The sequence below is a fragment of the Pteropus alecto genome, unplaced genomic scaffold, assembly GCF_000325575.1.
Source record: "Pteropus alecto unplaced genomic scaffold, ASM32557v1 scaffold45, whole genome shotgun sequence".
Classification (NCBI taxonomy): domain Eukaryota; kingdom Metazoa; phylum Chordata; class Mammalia; order Chiroptera; family Pteropodidae; genus Pteropus; species Pteropus alecto.
The window spans coordinates 39,184,087-39,204,537 of NW_006442491.1; the positions used below are offsets into that span (position 1 = coordinate 39,184,087).

Sequence of the window (20,451 nt, forward strand, 5' to 3'; positions counted from 1 at the left end):
GCGCCTCTTGGGGAGGCGCGGGGGGTGGGGGCGCCGCGGGAGTTGCAGGAACCCCCTCTCGTGGCCGATCGGCCTCGCTGCTCCTTCTGGGCGGCGCGGTGTAACCTCGGAAATAAACCAGCGCCCTCGGTCAGGAGGCTCGGAGGCTGCGGGCGCGGGGTGAGCTCGGCGCTCGCCGGGGGCGGCTCCAAACTTTCCTGGTCTTGCGCGCCTCCCAAGCTTGTCTCCATGCTGTTTGGAGCCCGAGGCCGGAGCGGGGCTGCGCAGCTTTTCCCAAGGAACGACTCCGTGCCCCCTCCCTCCCCAGGTGCTTCTGGGTGGGGGCGCCGGCGAATGTGCCGGCGGCGGGTGCAGGGAGCTCCGGCCGGGCATGTTGCAACCCCGTGCTGGGTGTTGGTGCACACGCGAGTGAACAAAATAGCCATGAACTTGGACCTCGTGGAATGTATGGCCTCCTGGGATAGAGAGACTCAAATTGTGGTAAGCACAAGGGCAGCGGGAGGCGCATCGCGCTCCGTGGCCAACCAAGGCGCGGCTGCCCGTGCTGGCTGCGAGCCCGCCCTGCCGAGCCCCTTCCCGCGTGGCGGCGGCGAGCTGGCTTCCCCGTGGCACTCGCGGGCCCTCCCTCCTTGCCCCCCTCTCCCCGCGGCGGACCTGTAGCTCCCACTCCCCAGCCTGGGAGGGCGCCACCCCGCCCGCCCCGCTCTGCTCTCGCTGCCCTGGGCTCTAGACCCAGGGAGCAGCGAAGCCAGCACGCTCAGGGCCAGAGGACACCCGCCCTTTCTGAGCAGTTAACGGAGCTCTCTCGCCGGGTTGGGCGCAGATGGGTTCTCCAAGGGTGGACAAGCGGCCACGAAAGGGAGGAGAGGGGAGAGAACTGGAGGGTGGGACCCCTCACCTCCTGCCCAGGCCTCCCTGCAGCGTCTGCTGAGCAGAGTCTCTGAGAATCTTTTCTCCTTCGGCCCGCTCCTCCCTCCCTGGGGACTGCAGAAGGGACAAGCCTGCTGGTCCCCCTCACCCACAGCGGGCCCTGGGGCCTGAGGGATGCGACGCCCGCCCCTTGGCCTCCCTGCCCCTTCTTCGTCAGCTGGGTCTGGGGCTGCCGCCTGCTCCCTTCTGGACAGTTTTCAGAGCCAGGAGGCCCTGACAGGCTTTCCTGGAGCACCCCAGCCCCTGGCCACATCACTTCAGCCCCAGAGACCTCAGCAGCCGCCGCCCTGAACTGTCTGGGTGGAAGGTGGGGTCTCTTCCAGTCTCCCTCACAGCTGACACTGCGCTCAGCAGGCCCCCATGAGCGCGCGGACAGTCCGTGTCTGTGAACTTCTCCCTGTTCTAACCTGTCTTCCTCCTGTCTCCAGGCCCATAACGGGGATCGTACAGCCAGGGAGACCTGCAAGGCTGGCTTCTCCGAAGAAGGTTACACGGCATTGATCTCCCAGAATATTCCAGAAGGAGAGAAAGTCCTCAAAGGTAGGGCGGGGCGTGGAGGGGCGAAAGGGACCACGCTCCCGGCTCTGGACAGGGAGCGTGCTGATGGGGGAGGCCGAGCTGGGCTGGCAGCCATGCCGTCTGCTGGCATGAGGTCAGCGAGGTCAGCGAGGTGAGGATTCAGTGACCCGAAAGTCGTTTTGCATCATGGATAAACGATTCAGAATCCCTGAATCAAACAAAAATGTTTGAGTGAGGCGAATCATTTCCTGGACCACAGATTGGAATGTGGATGTAAGGTCACCCGAGTGACACGCAGAGAGAGGCTTCTCACTAAGGACTTTTGTGTATGGAATTCTGGAATTTTGAATTGTATTTGCTTTGAAATGCACGGCAAAGCGGGTGGTGTTGAGAATGTGGCAAATGAGCCTATGGACATTCTGTCCACAGATGTGGCATCCGTCTCCATCACTGTCCCACCGAGAACGCGGGACTCCGTGCACACGGGAGGGGACTGCCACTCAGCGTTAGCGTCCTTGCGGGAGTGATGCCGGTTTGTGACGGGAAAGCCAGAGACAGCTTCGAAACTCAAAGGGCAATAGATCATTTGGCATATTGATTGGTTTCTCTTTTAGGACAAACTAATTAAACTTTACATTTGCGTGGGAGGGGAGATGACTCAGCAATTCTTCTCCTTCGGTTCCGACACAGACCAGGGACACCTGAGCTGTACCTCTTCCCTCGCAAACATCACTGTCCCAGAAAGTGGCGCTTTGAGGCCGTTCCGAGGGGCTGGAGGGAGCGGGCTTCAGATTAAGCATCCCAGCCAGATTTCAACATTCGTGACTAAACGGTCCCCAGACTGCTGACTTCCCGCCCGGGCTGGCATGTTAGGGAATGTGGGGTCTTCCCTTGCGTGCTGCCAGCTGCACCTCTGCGTGTGCAAGGCGAGACGGTTCTGTGTCCCTCTGTGTACCTCTGTGTGTGAGACGGTTCTGCAGGCCCCCCCCCACCCCTGGGACGCGGGGCTTGTTGACTTGTTGGCTCCCGTTCTGTGAATCCGGGTTTTCATTTTGCACTGGATCCAGCTTTTTCTTATTTGTCGTGAACTGAGTTGACTACTAAAGCAGGGGCATGATACTATCGACTCCTTCATTGATTACCAAAAATAAAATAAAAATAAAGATCTCCGGGCATTCGGCCTGGAAGGAATGGGTGTGCTGGGCGGGCGCACGCGGGTGGCGAGAGTTCTCGGGAGATGCTCTGCTGACTGCGCCCGTGTGCGGTTTAGACTTGGAAGGGGAGGCCATCTTGCAGAGTCTGTGGGTTTACTGAGGGTGCCTGTGAGCCTGTGGAGAAGGCCCGGAAGGTTCTGTCACCCTCGATGCGTTGTACCATCACGAATAACAGGAGACACTCACGGCCGCGTCCTCAAGCTGACAGCCTCACGCCTCCCCAGGCGAAACCTGATCAGATGCTGGAGAGTCGGTTTTACTGAAGAATCTCAGAAAGACTGCCTCTATTTTGGTAATGACAAGTGCTGCCCACTGTGCAAGAAAAAGGCAGAACTCGCACTTTTTATGAGAAAATGTGAGATTTCAAACAAGGATCTCCTTTCTCTCCCGGGGGCCGTGTGGGTCCAGGCTGAGCTGGGCTCTGCCCTAGGCCGGTGTGGTGGGGAAGCCTGGACCACTGGCCGGGTGTTGGCCTGTCCCGTATGCCCAGATGGTTTTCACCCGGTGGGGGGTGAAGACCGCATCATGGTAGGGGGACCTGGACCGGCTTCTGGGGTGTGTGGATGTGAGACTCGCTTTCGACACGCTTATCCGTGAGACGAGGCCCCACCTTGGCCAAGGAGAGAACTGCAGAGTGTGTCCCGGGCATTCGGGGTCCCGCACCTCCCGCCCTGGGTGGGCTAAGTCCTGTTGCTTCTCCCGCACCTGCGTGGGACACCCTCTCGCCGCTCTCTTCCTCGGCCTCTTAGACTGAAGGACCTCAGGGACAAAGAGATGTTTTAGATCTTAAAACTAATTTTGCACGTAAGGAGGCGAAAGCCGACATATGCTCAAACCGGGCCAGATAAAAATTTCTGTATTTCCTGAGAAAACTTTGCAAACTATGAGACCCCGGCGAAGGCGCACACGTCAACGATAAGTATGAGGCACAGTATCGCCATTGTTCCGGCAGGAATCAAGCTAAATAGATAATGACTACTTATAATTGAGTTATTCCAACCGAGAGAGCTTAACCTGAATATGACAGGCGCCGTTTCAGAGTCACCATCTTATAATAAGTGTGCCATCAGCCACTAACGACCACTCTGTGGCTCCCTCTCTTTGCCCAAGTCAGCTTACCGGCAACCCCGAACATCCACATTCCAGAAGGAGCGATTTGTTACACAGTAATTAACTTGTTTATGATAAATGGATGGAAGAAATGTCGTGGCATTTTGTTTTATGTCTAAATGAAGAGCATTTGCATTCTAAAAATTTCATGCTAATTAGGCTTAAAATAGTTTCCCCCAACACGGTAGCAGACACCATGGTATCGCGAGCCTTCGGAACAGTGGCCGGGCACGGTGACGCGGGGAGCTGGCCGAGCCGGGTCGCGCTGCTCCTGGGCGCCCGTGGCTGTGGCCGCGTGTGCTGTTACCGGTAGCTTTGTTTTCGGGATTGTCCGCGGAGGGCCACGATCACCGGGGCGTGGCGATGGCTACAGTATTGCCAGCGGTTAGGCCGTTTGCCTTGGGCTAGAGGAACGTTCTCTGAGCCGCCTTTCAGTTGGGGCGTCGCTAAGCTGGTGTCTTTTTCTCGGCCTCGTGAATAATTAACGGCCGGGCCGCGGCGATGCGGTGACCTGCCTGTGCTCACTCCGGCGGGCAGAGTTCCGGGAAAACCCAGACAGGCTTCGCGGGGAAAAACCCCCAAGGCTGGGAGAGCCATCGGCGGCATCGCGGGAACCCAGGATGCAGGCGCCATCTCTTCGCCTTGCTCCTGGGGTGGCCACGAGGAGAAATGCCTGCTGGCCACAGGGGCCGTGGGTCTGGACATCGCCTGAGGAAGGTGGGCGCGCTATGAGTTCAAACGCTGTCAGGTGGATTCACTCGATGAGACCTCGTGAGAAAAGCTTCCCTCCTCCCATCCCCCGCTGCTCCGCGTCCTCGCCGGGGAGGTGTGTCACCTGGTCGACCTGCTCTCCCACTTACACTGGAAGGTCATGACAGCAGCAGCCCTGTCACTCCGGTTTACCGGTTAGATCATTCTGGAATGTTCTTGGCCAACAGGATAAAACCCAATTGACAGACTCTTAAATGGGGGTTCATTTTTCACACGTAACAGTGAAGAGATAGGTGGTCGAGGGCCGGAGCGGCAGACCTGCCTAATCTTAATTCTGCCCATTCTACCATCTTTCCTTCATCCGTTTATTGCCTCCTCATTGCAAACTGGCTGCCGTGGCTCCAGGCATTGCTTTCGAGTTCGGAGCAGGGCAAAGGAGGGAGCGGTAGCACCCTCTGCATTTCTTCCCTGCATCGGGAAAGCGAACACTGTCTCAGAACCCTTGCAGAAGTTCCCGTCGGCTGGAACTAGGTCACACGCCACTCCCTGGTGAAAGCGGTGGGAGCTGGGAAGCAGGGAAGTGCATCGTCATGCCCGGCCGAGACCTAGCTCGCTCCAGCGCTTGGTTGATGAGCAAACTGCTGCTTGAAGGGGAACAAGGATTCTGTCTCAGGAGGGGTGGATGCTGAGGAGGCAAGCATGGGGGGGGGGTGCCAGTGGGGTTTCTGCTAGCTTCCCGCACCCTCCCTGAGGCAGAGTGGAGGAGGGGGCGGAGGTGCTTGGCTGAATGAATGACTCATTTGCATGACAAAGTACACTAGAGAGGCGAGGCGGAGGAGAGGCCAAATTCAGGTGCCCAGAGGGGGCCATAAAGCAGCGGTCCTGGCCAGAAGCACCGTTAACTGTCTTTACAAGTATGTCGGAATTAGGCACTTCACCCACCGGGTTCGGCGGGACCCACATCTGCAGACAGGCAAGTCTTGCCTGGGCAGAAAGCCTGGCTAGACATGCGGACAAGAACTAGACAACCTTACAGCACACCCGACACCCAGTGCCACGCCAGGCTTTCGGCCTGGTGGGTGTGCACGCGAATGCAGTAGCGAATGAGCCAGAAAACACTGTGCCGTCTCCGAGTCCCCGTGAGCGTGCCGATGAGCCGGAGTAAAGGGCACTGTGACAAACACGCCACATACGATTAGAATGATTAGAGGCTGCAAGTCGCGTGTTCGGTATCCGGTCTCTCACTCCTTCTTACTGATAGAGCCTCGTCCGGACTGACCTGTTCGCCTCCGGGTTTCTGATGGTCTCTTACGCCACGGTGGCCCCTTTCTGGTCAGTGGGATCCGAGGAAGTTGTCATGTTAGATGAGGCTGCTCGGAAAGCTTTCCTTTATCCAGCTAAAGAGGAACAGACTCAGTGGGCCATGCCTTTTGCCTTTACCTCTTCCTCCTGCCTGGAATACAGACTTGATGCCTGGGCCAGTGCAGCCGTTTTGTGACTGTGAGGATGGTGGCGCAGGAACTAGGTCCCGGGTGGCATCCTCAAACAACTACAGAGCTCTGGACTCATTTTGCCTGGAGTGGTGAGAAAAACAAGGTTGAAAAACCACAGTCCAGTTTCCTGCCCCACTCAGCTAAACACTTTCTGACTTTGGAAAACAAGAGTGATGCATGCGAGTGACTGCCGGTCGTCCGCTCTGCCGGCTCAGGGCGCACATTTCCGTCCTCCGCCCTGAGCCTGGGCCGTCTGCTCCTTCCCCCACCCTCTCTCCTTGGCCTTGGCCCTGCTCTGGCTTTCGTGCCCCAGGCCGCCCCACGCCCAGTCCTGTGAGAATGAATCGCTTTGTCCAGCATGCTGGATTGCTGAGAGCATGTCACGGGCACCGGGCAAATGTTTGCTGAGTAGATGAAATGAATAGTCGACACTTTAGACTCCATCTTGAGGCCAAGATATAAATGAATCATTCCATGTGTGGAGCCAGGGCTGGAGAACGTGAGGGCCCCACGGTGTCTCTCAGCCACCCTCTTCCAGGAAGCCAGGACGTGACTCGTGGGGACTTTGCCCACAATGTCGACCGGCTCCAAGGAACCGAGGTCCCCACAGAGAAGCGGGGTGGGGGGGGTTTGGCAGGACTAAGCCCCGAGGGTGACTGGACGGGCTCCAAGCCAGGCCGTCCTTGCTCTGCAAGCCCAGGCACCGCGGCTTGCTGGGCATGAGACTTCTGCCGCTTCCTGTGGCCGCTCCCCTCAGGGGTCCCCGAGGCGCCTGCACAGCCCGTGGCAGAGACCGCAGTGCCCTCTGGCCTCTTCAGGGGCCAGCGCTGCTTTGCGTTTGTCGGCACCTTTCACCTCTGTAACTCGGCCTGGCCCAGAGTTAACCAGTTTAGAGAGGAAAGTTTGTATCCTTAGTGGCTTCTGTCAGATGAGAAGTGAGACTGGAAGGCTTTATCCATCGCCCCCCACCAAAGCCACCAGCAGGGAGGAGGGTCCGACCGCCCTGTGTAAAAACAAAAGGAGGCCAATGGCCGCTGCCCGAGGTACTCGGCCGCCTCTGGCCCATGTGTGTGGCAGCTTCCGGCTCCCCCTGCCGAGAGGCACCGGAGCTTGGCCCTTACGTGCTGGATCCCCAGGGTGGTGGGCCAGGAGCTCTGACCTCCGCGGTGGCCCCTCGCTGCAGAGGGGCCACACCAGTCAGCGTCCGGCTGATGGCTTCGCGACTGAGCCGTTTGCTTTCTAGAACGGTGCGTTTTAGCTCCGTAAGATGAGTGGACGCGGGACTTCCAGTTATAACGTCGCAGCACCGAGTCCCGACCGGACCGCGTGCCTGCCGTCCGCGCACGGGGTCTCCCGGCATCCTCACCAGAACCTGTCTGGGGAGGCGAAATCCCACCCTTCGCGTGGCCGCGACGCTGACAGGCGGCGAGGTGGACGGACGGCCGAGCCCCTGGGCTTCGCTCTGTCCCCCTGGACCTACGCTTTCTGCCCGCCTGCGTCCCCCACGCGGCGAGATCGACGACGGTTCAGGGTGCCGAAGCCGCACGCAGACACGACCCCGCCCCGAGTTCGGGGCTCCCCGTGGATTTAGCAGTGTCGACATTCAGACGTGCTGATTGTTTCTCACCCCGGACGTCTGCAGCAAGCGGGGCGCAGTGTGTCCAGAAGCGCTCGGTGGGAGTCGCCGTCCGAAGTGGCTGCAAACTCCTCCGGGGCACCTCGGGTTTGCAGGACCGGCCTCGGCGTTAGGGGAGCCGGATCGCACAGTGTCGACGGGGTGTGCGGTCCTTGGCAGGGCGCACACAGCCGTAGCAGCGCTCCGGGCTCGCAGACTCTGCCAGCTCTGGGGGAGCCGCAGAAGAGCCGGGGTCTCGCTGGGCTGGGCTGGGCTGGGGCCCGGGCAGCCGCCATGAATCAGTCACATTGCAGCTTGGAGCGTCAGGGGGGTTAGTGAGGTTCACATCATGAACCGTGAGAAAATCTGACCTCCGGGGCGGGGGGTTTGCGTGGGATGCGGGGCCCCCTCATCTGCAGCCGGGCCCTTCCCCCTGGGTCTGCTGTCCTGGGTGTCTGTGGGAGCCCCCCATCTAGATTTCGAGGTCTCTCTTTACTTTTCTGTGAAACTTGGTTAAGGAGATACAAGAACTAATCAACTGGGAGCGAGCGAGCGAGCTTTTGTCTTTTCAAAGAATGTTCCCATTCCGACTTTTTGAAGGCGGGATTTTCGAGTGAATTCCACTGCAGGAAATTCTGCAAGCCTAGCGACTTTCTTTCCGGCCAGGGGATGAAGTCCCCCTGTGTGTGTCCTTATAAAGCTTCGTGGTACTTGCTTGTTTTAATTCTCCAAGGGCGCACTGTGTCGCGCTGGGAGCTGGGCTGGTAAAATCTTTGCCTTTTGTCCAAAGGCTCAGAATTTTGGTGACTTTTTGCCTGGGCTCTAGGCTGCCCTCTCCTGATGGCCTCCCGTACTGTCTCAGGCTGGCTCCCCCTTTTAAACAAAAGAGAACAGAACAGACCTGGGCTAGCAATGATCTTGGGCCAGCGTGTGCTTCCGAAGGCCACCTCCCTTCCCGCCGCCGCTGGGGGCAAGCCGGCATTTCTGAGGCCTTCCCTCGTGCTCACGTGTGCTCCCACTTACCTTCCAGATGCCTTTGGGCTCAGGGCAGCCAGAGGTCACCCCCAGACTGTCTGTGCCAGGTCTGCAGGTGGCCGCTGCTCACTGCCGCCCCTGGCGAGGAATTTGCTCAGCCCGTGGATTGTATTCGTGTCTTAGTGTAGCGCAAATGACAACAGACTCAGAGGCTTAAGCGACACAAATGATCATCTTGCCGTTCTGGACCTCGGAAGCCCAACGCGGTCCCCCAGGCTGGAATCGAGGTGTCGTCAGGGCTGGGGTCTACGGGGGGGACTCCGGGTCCCCGCCTTTGCAGCTCCTGAGGCCCTGCTTTTCTTGGCTCATGGCGCCTTCCACCGTCGTGGCCAGCGCTGTGCCGTCGTCACAGCCTGCGTTGTGCCCCCCCCCGCCCCCCGCGGTCACGTCACCTTCTGTCTCTCCCTCTGGGTCCTCTTCCGCTCACACATAAGGGGCCTGTGGCGCCCCTGGGCCACCTGGGTAATCCAGGGTTGTCTCCCATCTCAAGGTCCTCACCTCGAGCGTGTCTGCAGAGGTCCTCGCCATGTCAGGTGACACGTTCACGAGGACGTGGGCGTCCTTGGGGCTCCCACGCGCCCGCGTGACGATGGGTCCTTGCCGGCTCCACGTGCCGAGGACTTGCCGTGTCTCGGCCACGGCCCCTGTTCTTCCCTCGACTCCTGCAGCCCCTCCCGGCTCTTGTGGGAGCCCCCACTTCGCTGCGAGGAAACAGGCCCCAGGCGTGGAGGGCCCAGGCTCGTCGCCGGCTGAGAGGACTGTCTGAGCCCAAGCTCCAGCCCCAGGCCTCCCCGCGGCCCCATCCATCCTGCTTCCCGCCGGGAGCCCCTGCCCGCTGAGTCCTGTGTCTGTAATTAGGACTCTGGTCGCCACCTCTCCGTGGGACCTGAGATGGATTTGCTTGCGAGCGCCACTGTGAAGCCCGCAGCAGCTCTGATCTGGCGGCTGTTAACTCCGCCTTGTTGGCTTTGCTGTTTTCCTGCCGCAGTGTGGGGATTTGGAGAGGATTAAGGTAAGCCTTCAGCGACAGATAAACATCCCCGAGGGTGGCCCAGCCCCACCACCTGCCTCTCCAACGGGAGGCAGCCCCCATGAGCGGCTGCAGGTGCCCCGAGAGGCGTTCTCGGCCTGGACCGTCCGTTCGGAATGCAGTTTAACTGAGTTCCGGCCCCACGTCTGTCCAGGAGGGACCACGCCCTTTGTCTCTGAGATCAAGGAGGATGAGTCACCTCCAGGTGTCCCCTCCAGAGCCTGCGCCTGCCTGAGCATCTGACTTGGAGAAACCTCGGGGTTTGATTTGGTTTGCGCAGGTGTTTGAGGCTGGGATGTACGAGGGCGTGGACGCTGGTCTGCCCGGAAGCCGGAAGCCGAGGGCGGCTCTCGGTGGGTGAGTGCTGAGTGCACAGTCCCAGGGGAGTGCCGGCGGACGCGACTGGGAGCCGGGGTGCTCCTGAGAGAGGGCCGAGTCGGGGTCACCCGCCCACCTTCGAAGCAGAGGGTGGGAAGTCCAAGGGTGCCCCAGGAACTGTGGCCTGGGGGATGCTTGTTACGCCCCGCAGGCTGCTGCGTCCCCTCCCATGGGGGGCTGGGCGTTGGCCCCAAAAGACACGTCTACCCAGAACAGTGACTGTGCCCTTGTTTGGAGAAGGGTCTTTGCAGGTACACTTAGGGTTTCGAGATGACGTTATCTGGGATCATCTGAGTGGGCCCCACACCCAGTGACAAATGTCCTTAAAGGAGACAGAAGAGGAGAAGATACTGACACATGGCAGAGGCCACGTGACGACGGAGGCAAAGACTGGGGTGATGCGGCCACAAGCTAAGGACCCCTGGAGCCGCCAGGAGCTGGAAGAGGCAAGAAGGGGCATCCCCCCCACCCCAACCCAGGGCCTCCAGGCGAGTGAGTGCCTGCCACCTTGATTTCAGACTTCTGGCTTCCAGAACTTCAAGAAAATACAGTTTGTTATTAGAAGCCCCCAGCAGCCCAGGACACTCACACAGCCCCTGAATCCTGGGCCTGCGGCCAGGGGTCCGCCTGTGTAAACCCACCTCCCAGGGCAGCCAAGGCCTGTCTGAGCCTGAGGACCTCAGCCTGGAGGCTTTGTAGCTTAGCATTCCAAGGGCGGCGGTACCCACGGGGGTGTCTGCCCCCCGCGAGTACCGCATCTCCCCGTGCGGCTCAGGTGGGCGGTCGGAATGACGCTGTGCTTTCCATCTTGCCCGCGTGGCAGGTGAGGCACTTCAGTGTGGCAGTGTAGTATCTCATGTTGTAAAGCGTGACACAGAACAGTTCCATCAGAATTAAAATGCGCGTGGCACACTTTTTCTCCTCGCATGCTCTTCCCCTGTCAAATAAACTCCTAACACGGATTATAGCTCCGATAATATCGCATGGATACATTGTAAATATTTTGTTAATCTGAAGGTCTGCGTTTGGGGATGGAATGTTTCACGGCCGCTGCCGAGTGTGGGAGCAGGGGGCTCGCCGGCAAGGAGGCGTTTGTAGAACAAGTCTCTTTCCCCAAAACTGCTTTTCTGTGCAAATGCAAAAAGGCATTATTTCTGGCTCCGAGAGCTTCGTTTCCTGTGTTTCCAGCAGCCGCGTTTTTGCTGCCTGGCTGCTTAGCTCCCCTGCGAGCACAGGTTTGCATGCTTGCTCGGGAAAGCAGCTGCTGAGCTCGGTTGCCAAGGGCCCCGTCTCTGTCCCTGTCACTTCTTTGCAGCTGCATTTCAGGCAGCCTCATGCATACTTGCGGACGGTGGCGACCTGCCCTGCCCTGCCCTGCCCACGGGGTCTAGGTTGTTGGGAGCCCTGGGTGCCGTGGGCGCTCCAGGTCTTAGCGGGATGAGCTGCTGCAGCTTCTCGCAGCCCGGCCATCCTGTCATCCTCTGGGTTGGGATGGGCCATCTGAGGGCTGGCGGCCGGGATGGGGACGGGCCTGTCCCTTCCAGAGAATGACCAACCGCTACATCTGGACGCCAGGATATCTCAGCGCCCTGCCCGCTGCCCCAGCCGGGCGCCTGGGCTGTGTTCCTACCTCTCCCCACCGGCCCTCCGGGCGGCAGCCACGCGGGGCAGGAAGGGCCCTGTCGTGGGCACGTGTCCGGTAGGCTGCCTCGTGCTCGGTCGCGATGTGCGGCTGGGTGGCACGGCGAGGGTTTGAAGGACAATGACACCCTCTTCCTTTCTTTGTTTCTTCAGTGTGACATTTACAGAGGGCCTTGGCTGACTCGGCGGGGCACCCATGGGCTTTGGATGAGCGAACTCTGTAAATAGGATAAGCGGCGTCTTAATGCCACCTTTGGGGAGCACGGGGGCCCCTGGGGAAGTCTGTCCCTGCCCCAGCCCCATGGGGGACTTGGTAGGACCGTTGATCTGTGTCCCGGCCTGTGGGTCAGCCGTCCTGTGCTGGCGTGTCAGTGGGCCGAGCGGGCCGTCGGCACACTTACCCTGCGAGGGCGCAGCGACCCCTTACCAGGCAGGGGACGCTAATGGGTGACAACGCGGGGTCCCTGTCCACGCTCCCGTGGCCCGCACTGCAGGAGCCTGGGGTTGAGCGGGCAGCCCTCCACCCGCCCCGCCTGTCCCCACAGCCGCCCGTCCCCCAGTGGAGCCCGGTCACCTCGAGGTTCGGGGGCTGGTCAGCTTCTGCGGTTCCAGTCCTCAGCTCTGCGGCACTCGGCGCATGTCGTGACCTGCAGTGTCTCCCGTGTCACCCGCCGGAGGAGGTGGCTGCCTCCTTGCACGGGCGGGTCTCCGGTTCCAAGACGACACGTGTGACGTGTGGGAAGCAGAGCCCGGACCGCGGAGAGCACGGGCGCTGGAGCCCCCGGGCACGGGCACTGTGTGCCGCCGCGCCTGCAGCGGCCGCCTCGGCCGCACGCTGCCCGCTCTCCCGGGAGGTCTCCTGCCCACCTCTCCTCGCCGGAGGCATTGGGAAGGGAGCCGACCCCTGCTGTGTCAGGGCCAAGGGCGCCATTCACCGTTCACGTGCACCTGGCCCCGGTCTCGGAGGACCCCCCCAGATGCTCCTCCCCTGCGCTCTGCCCCCGGGCGTGCCGGGCTGGCCTGTGACGCAGTCAGTTTTTGTCAGACAGCAGCGCCATTCGATGGGTTTTTATGGTTTAGTCTGGGGACTTTTTTCTCTTCTCGGCCTTTACATTCTCCTGTGTGGCAAAAGGCACGTTTTAAAACTGAATGACTAAGTTATGGAGAGTCTCAGTTAGAGGCTTGCAGGCCCGCGGGGGGAGGGGCGGCCCACGTCACACGTCACTCATCCCTGGCCGTCGTCATTGATGAGCAGGCCCTGGCGTGACCGGACCACCTCCCAGCGCGCTGAATGCTGGGCTGCGGTGTCTTGACGGAGATAGAAACTAAGTTATCCAAAGGCCGCCCGGACGCCCCCTCCCCATTTAAAGCAGACACTTTTTTCTCAAGCCGTCTTATGCTCTCCCGCCTTCCCTCAGATACAAAAGAGGGATTATGCAACTTGTCTTATCTAGTTCCTATATTTTAAGATAAAAACAGAATGCCAGAGAAGGGCTGAAGGCTATAAAATTGTGATCAAAAGTCTGTAAAATTATAGAACTTATGTTTTCTCGAGAACAGAGCATCTTCGCCCTGACTTTTTTTCTTAAAGGAGCTGGCGGCTTAAGGAGCGATCCTCGGAGAAGTGTAGATAAACTTCCAGGCGGGGGAAAAAATAGGGTTACAGGCTTGAAAGGTTAATGGCCGGTAAACGTCAATTTTCTACAATCCTGGCTAATAAAAATAGCCCGTAAGATATAAAATGTCATGCTGCCAAAATTGCAGGGGCCTTTGAAATCCATTTTGAAGTCTCGGGTCCTTTGAAGATGGTGGGGCTGGGGAGCGGTGCGAGCTGTGTTTTTCCTTCCAGGAACCCTTTATGACAGGAGACCAGGCCACCTGCAGAGCCTGAGCGGTCCCTGTCAGTCTAGGGTGTGCCCGGTGCGGGGCGGGATGTGCACTAGAAACACCACGAGCAGACTGTGCGCCCCCAAATCTCAGATCCGAAATATGACGACAGCGGCAGCCTTTTGTTGCAACCCCTGAAATTGGAACGGGGTTGTCTCCGCTGTCCAGGTTGGCATTCAAGCACCCAGGGGTCCGGGGACAAGCCGGGAACTGGAGAAAGAGGCCCCCCCCTCTCGGCCTGGCCGCCCCCTCCCCATCTCGGGCGCTTTACCCGGGGTGCAGGCGGGCGTGGGCAGAGCGGGGGCCGGGCCGTCGGAGATGACTGTGGAACCTCCTAGAACACAAACTGCTCGTGGTGTGTTCATGTCCGGGCCCTCTGAGGCTGGCGGCATCCCGTCTGCCACCGAGGCCATTGACCCTGCGCTCCTCACGCCCGGCCAGACAAGACCAGCGCCAGGGAGGGGCCGGTGGCCCGCCCTCTGGTTTCTTCGTGAGCAGGGTTCAAGCCCCCCGCGGCCGGCGTGGAGCCACAGGCCTGGCTCCAGCATCTTATGACGCGAGGCCGCGGCCTGCAAGGTCCCGGGTCTGCCTGTAAATTCTGAAAATGTCCGGCGCCCACCAGATGTTGCATCAGGGGCCCCACCTGCCAACCTCACAGGGCGGCGGGCGAGGCCGCGGGAGCTTAAAACAGGCATCGGGCTTTTCAGCCTCTCCGCCCGGAGCTCGTTCCTCCCCCGTCGCGAGCCAGAGAGGTACCGCGGACGAGACGGTTCTGTCGCCACACGAGAATCTTGGTTTTGCCTTTTCCCGACTGAAAAATAAAAATGAAGGGTGGCCGAGGTCTCTCTTCAGCGTGCCAAGGTGTGGCTTCGGGGCGACGACCCGGGTTTGCGGGGCCGTGGGGCGGGGAGGGGCGCGGCCGGCAGAGGGACGAGGAGGGGGCGCAGCTCCCCACTCCGCTGCTTCCTTCTCTGCCTTTACATGTGTCACTAATGGCTCTTCCTCCCTTTGCCAAGAAGGAAGCCCCCACACAGGATCGTCAGGCGCGCTGCATTGTCAGCTTCTAAAAGGAGGATTCTGGAAGGATGTCATTCCGCGGGAACAAAGTCCCCAGCAGCTTTCCGAGTCGCGGCTTCAAGGAGGCCAGCTCCCCACTCCGCTGCTTCTTTCTCTCCCTTCACATGTGTCCCTAATGGCTCTTCCTCCCTTTGCCAAGAAGGAAGCCCCCACACAGGATCGTCAGGCGCGCTGCATTGTCGGCTTCTAAAAGGAGGATTCTGGAAGGATGTCATTCCGCGGGAACAAAGTCCCCAGCAGCTTTCCGAGTCGCGGCTTCAAGGAGGCACCGATTAATCACTTCCTCCAGCCCTGGGGGAGCAGAGAGAGGGGCTGCTCCCCGGAGAAGGGGCTGCAGTCCCCCCTGCCTGTCTGCTCCTCTCCTAGGCGCAGAATCGCATTGTCCCCTCCCTTCGATGTGGCTGTTCGATCAGGAAGTCAGCCCCGCCCGCCAGTATCTAGGAATCGTCTGATTGCATTTCTCGTTATCAGTCTGGAAATAACATTACTTCCTGCTTCTTTAAATGTCATGCGGGTTAAAACTTTCTTGTTGGGGACATGGCATCTGGGATGAGAGCCTTGTTTGTGGAGATCCGGCCGCTCTGCGCGTGGGGCGCGGGGAGCCGACGGCTCGGCCCCGCGCGCCCGTGGCCCCTCGTCTGTGTGTCCCTGAAGGGGTCCCCGGTCCTGGCCGCCGCAGAGGCAGCAGACCCTCCTCCCCCTGCTTCCTGACACGCTGAGCTGCTAATCTCCATCGCCGTCTCAGTGGGGCTGCTCTTCGGGAGGCGGCGGCCTCCGTCCAGGACGCGATTTGATGTTCGGTGAGCGCAGCTGGGCTTCGATAAGGCCGGCTCCGCCCGCCTCGCTGAGCAGCCACGCGGGTCGTGCCGAGATAATTGTAGTTTTGCTGTTTAAGAACGAGGTCGAGAGCTTTGCGATGTTAACGTGATAACCAGTTGGGGAGCTCACGGGGCCTGCGTCTGGGCACAGAAAACCTCTTCCCAGCCTTGCCTGGGATCCTGTTCATCTATTTTTGTTTTCCTGAGCGTGGAGTCGGGTCTCACTGCTGTTTGGATGCTTAAGCTAGAACGTGGGGCCGGAAGGGCCTGCCCGCAGTCTCGAGCCAAACCCACGTCCGGAGACTGCTGCGCCGTGGGCTGTGGCTTCGCTGAGAAGGGCCTCACTTGGCCAGATTAGCGCCCCCCCCCCGCCCCCCATAAACTCAGCGGAAGTGGCCTGGCGTGCGGGGCCATTGTTGATCCAGGCGCTAACCTCAGGTTTTACCTGGGGGTTGTGGGGAGAGAGAGAGGGTTAGAGGCCACACTGAGCTGTGGATGTACGCGATCCCGCATTCCTGGCACCGGTCTGTTCCCGCCAAGGAAGTGACAGGCCTGCGCCTGCGTCCCCGCGCCCCGTGATGCTGCCGTTCAGACCCGCTCGCTCGCGTCTCTGTGTTTCTTGGGGCCAAGGACATCGCGGAGGCCCAGCACGGTGGCCCTGGACAATAGAGACTGGGCTCGTGACTCTATCACAGGGGCCCAGACAGGGCGATACCTGCGGCCACACGTTTCTTGGATACATTACTTGGTTGTTGGTTTCACTCCGTAAACACTGTGGATACAAAGTAACTGTGGCCGTCATTGCCCATTAACCTCAGGTCCTGAGACTCGGAGGCGACTCCAGGCCACGTTCCCCACCCGCTTCCCCACCCGGGCACCAGCACTGGGCCACCTGCCCAGGTAGCAGGACCGCCCTAGCCCCCTGCTCTGGCCAGCCCCCACTCCCATTCCTGGCTGGCCCTTCCGTCCGCGGGGACCTGCGGGGCCTCCCGATTCAAACGTCATTTCCCCTCTGAGCCGTCTTGCTGTCCTCTCTCTACCCTTCTGCCTGAGCTAAGTCAAATTAGTGCCATCCACCTCCACTGCCCCAGAGGTTATTAAAATACGCAACGAAGCAAGGCGTTTGGACTCTGCGACTGCCCAGTGGTCTTGCTGTGAGCGTGAGCGTGAGTGTGAGTGTTCTGGGTGACCGAGCCCCTTGTCCACCCACGAACCTCCCTCCCCAAGGAGACCGTGCGAGAGGAAAGACGCGAACTCTGCCCCGCCCGGGAGCCCGCGGAGGCCGGAGCTGACGCGTCGGGAAGCATGAGCGCTCGGTGGTGAGAGGCGGGTGAGCGTGAAGTGGGGGAGCCGGCGTGTTCTCCCTTCCGTGCGAGGGCGCCCTCGGTTTGTTTATTAAGCCATCGTCACGGCCACGTGGGACGGGCGGGTCTTCGTCCGACGGAATTGCCGCTCTGCGGGCCGTGCTGGCTGCGGGTGCCCAGAGCGTAACTGGGCGACAGTGACGGTCGTGGCACCAGGAGTCCAGTGCGGACAGCCTCCCCCTTCCACGCCGTCCACACGGCACGGCTCCCGAGCTCCAGTGACGCAGACGCAGGCCTGGCTTTCCACCCGAGCTGCAGACGGGGGACTGGTCGTGTCCTAACCCGGCGAAAAGCTCGTTTGTCACCGTTCGGTAGATTTTCACCATGGGCTCTTCAGCTGGTCCTGCCATCTACGAGGCAGCAGTTACTCCTGGGTCCCCGGGGCCAGGGGGCTCAGCTGCTGACGTCGGTTTCATTTTGGGGAGTTGTTTGGCTTGCCCCGTATGGCCACCCCCACCCATCCCCAGAGCCCCATCTGCCAGCGGCATTCCACTGCCGAGGACCGGGCGCCTCTGCAGAGCCACACCGACGTGAGGCAGCGGCACTGGGGTGCCCGTGTGCTTGCCGTGCAGGGGTCGGGCGGCCTCCCTCCCCGCTCCGCCAGCCGGGGGCTCCCCACGGGGCGCAGGACGTCCGGCACTGTGGCCGGGCCGAGGATGCACTGTCGTCACGCATGGGGAGAAGTCAAGCAGCAGCCCGCCTGGCCGGAGGTGGGGGACAGGGGATGCCCCTCCTGCCATGAGCACTTGGGGCCTCACCCTGGGGCTCACACGTGGCCGAGCAGCTCAGGGCTTACAGTAAGTGTCTGGAATGCAAGAGCTGGGGTGTCACTGGGTCCCCCTCAGGGTGATGGGCCTGTGGATGATGAGCCTGTGAGTGATGAGCCCGTAGGCCGCCCAGTGGGTCAGGGGAAGAAGGTGCCTCTGGGGTCTCCCTGCACACACTGGCCAGTCCAGTGGTGAACTGGCCTCTGGAGCAGGGCTGGCTTTGCATGCCAATGGCGAGGACCCTCCTTCGGGGAGTTCAGGGTTAAGTTGCAGAGTCTTCTCTGTGAGCGGCTGAAGGCAGGAGACGTGATGAGCCCGTGGGCGGCTGCGTGGCCTCGGTGTGGCTCTGCTCGGGGGCTCTGCTCCTCCGTCTCCGAGGGCCACCCCATAGAAGCCACGCGGCCACGACGGCCATTCCTGAGTGCTGTCCCTCTGTCCCCACCACTGCCGGACGCGTTCTATTACACACGTGTTGGGAGCATCCTGTGCAGTGGGCAGGGGCCGGGCACAGACATGCGGCCGTGTTCCCCACCGCCGACCCCCCGGTCCTGACGCCGGCCCTGCGGCCCTCAGCTCCGGCCATCACGCCCACCCGCTGCTGAAATTCCAGGCGCCTCGGACGCCGGCCCCGCAGCTCCGAGGCGCTGAGCCACGTCGAGCTCCTGCTCTTCGCCCTCCGGTCCCCTCCTTCTTCACACCCGTCCTGAGGCCTCTGTGGGGGCTGCTTCCCTGGCCGGGGACCCTCTGCCTCTGCTCCGGGCTGCGCTTTTGGTACCAGGATGCTGCCCAATGTCCCTTCACCAGGGAGGCTGTCCCTGTTCTTCCCTCGTCACTGTTCCCTCACCCTGCGGGACACAGCTGCCATCCAGGGGGCCCCGGCTGCCATTCTCTGGCTTGTCACCCCCCGGCCCTACTCCGCTACATCAGGGACTCACGAGCTGTTTGCTGGGTCCCAGGCCTGGAGCCAGCTGGGCTCAGAGGGACATTCAGCCAGGGGCAACTGAGGAGTGGGTGACGGACATGTCCCTGCTCCACTCCAGTCTTCCTGTGACTATTAGGGTCCCCAAGGGGCCAGGCAGCAGAGGAGAGAGCTTGGATGTGGGGCAGACTGGGATCTGGGGGCACGAGCCCTCCGCTGAGCGGGGTTCCTTCGCCTAAGCCCCGTGGGAACACGGGCACATGGGCCGTCTGGATGTTGATGTGAAAATGCCCCATTCTGCGAGCTGAGCACAGCAGTGCCCAGGCCCCCGGGTGCACCGCAGGCCGCCGGTCCGTGAGTGTGGGCGCGACTCCGTCTTCAGCTCTAACAAGCGGCTTCAACGCTCTTAGATCATTGGAAAGAAGGGGACATTCAATCAGGGCTGACGGCTGTAAGGAGAGAGCCTGCCTGGGGCTGGGCTTCGTGTCCCTCCCCGCCGGCCTCTGACGAGACCCTGGTAGGACCAGGTGGACCACGCCTGAGGCAGGTCAAAGGACCTCCCTGCCCTCCCGCTGGCTGTGAGCTTGACTTCTGGGGCCGGGCGGCCCCTGGGTGGGTTAAGAAGGCGCGAGGTGAGACAGGTACAGGAGGGGCAGGTGCGGCCATGCGGACGGGCAGAAGGAAGCCCGTGCTGACCAGAACGCCCAAGATGCTGGCAACATGGCTTTCACTGCGTTTTGCCCAAACGTGGGCTGGGAGAGCCAGAAGCCCCCCAAAGGGCTGGGCTGGCGGCGTATCCTGAAGCGTGGGGTCCGCGATGCCCCCGGAAGGACGTGCTGGGGTCCGCAGGGCACGCAGGGCTCTTCCTAGGACAGGGAGCCCCAGAGTGAAGAAGAGACCCTGTCGAAGGCCCTTCCAACGTCACGACCTCAGGTTGGTGCCGAGACGCCCTTGCCCGTGACACGTGCGTTTTCAGAGGAACCAGTGGTTGAACGTGTCCCTTTGCTTGTCCTGTGCTTATTTATAAGCGCAACATTGGACGGTGATGAAAACGTCCCTTTTAAATATTGTGCTTCTGAAACGATGAAGGAGTCCGTTAAAGCAGAAGCGGTGGTCTGGACGGTGAGGGGGCGCGGGGTGGCCCCAGCCCGGGCAGCTCCGGGCCGGCCTGCTCCGTGTGTGCCGTGCGCCGCCGCGTGGAGCCTGCGATGGCCTTAGCGACTGTCTGACCTCGCTGCTCTCCCTCTTCCGCTAAGCGGGGGGCGAGCCGGAGGCAGGCCAGGTAGAACCCTGCGTCCTGCGGCGGTCCCGTGTGTCCACCCTTCCTGGCAGCGCCGTCTCTTCATGGTGAGCGGCTGGTTTTTGTTTTCCACGCCGATGAGACGTTTCCCTGTAAGTCACGCGTTTTAAAGAAGAACTAGGAGGAACAGAGACGCATCTGGTCCGCAGATGCGGCCGAACCCGGGCCGGGCCGCCGGGGCCGGAGCCGCGCTGGCATCCGGGCCAGCCCTGCACGCAGGCCACTCTCGTCACCTTGCAGAGGACACGTGGCCCAGAGCGGTCAGAGCCTCCGCAGCCGCGGCGTGTGATAGGCGGGAGTCTCTCCCAGCCCTGGTTCCAGGCAGCCGTGTGTGGCCTAGCGGACGAGCCAGGCGCGACCCTTGCGTGCCTGTCACCCACTCCAGACAGTGCCGTAAGTCACCAGGGGACACTTGCTTCTAGCCCACATCGGGGGACAGACCTCAGAACTGTGCGTTCATCCAGGGGACCCAGCGATCTCGTTAGTCACCCCGACTGCCAACGTTAAGCACAAAACAAAACCCACTGGACCTGCAAACTTCGCAAGCTCTGTCTTCGCTTCGGAATCTATGCGAATGTTTCTTTGAAAATCCCAGCTGCTCCGGAGAGAGCCATCTGGAGATAGAGGAATGCGACCGGGTGGG

General features: G+C 61.0%; 1 protein-coding gene across 1 annotated transcript in view; it reads left to right on the forward strand.

Annotated features, from left to right (window-relative positions):
* Nucleotides 1-20,451, forward strand: part of CDH4 (cadherin 4) — a 382,977-nt gene that overhangs the window by 6,892 nt on the left and 355,634 nt on the right. Inside the window, exon 2 of the mRNA XM_015596918.1 lies at nt 1,359-1,470. Coding sequence (XP_015452404.1) covers nt 1,359-1,470 — 112 coding nt within the window. The remainder of the gene's footprint in view (nt 1-1,358; nt 1,471-20,451) is intronic.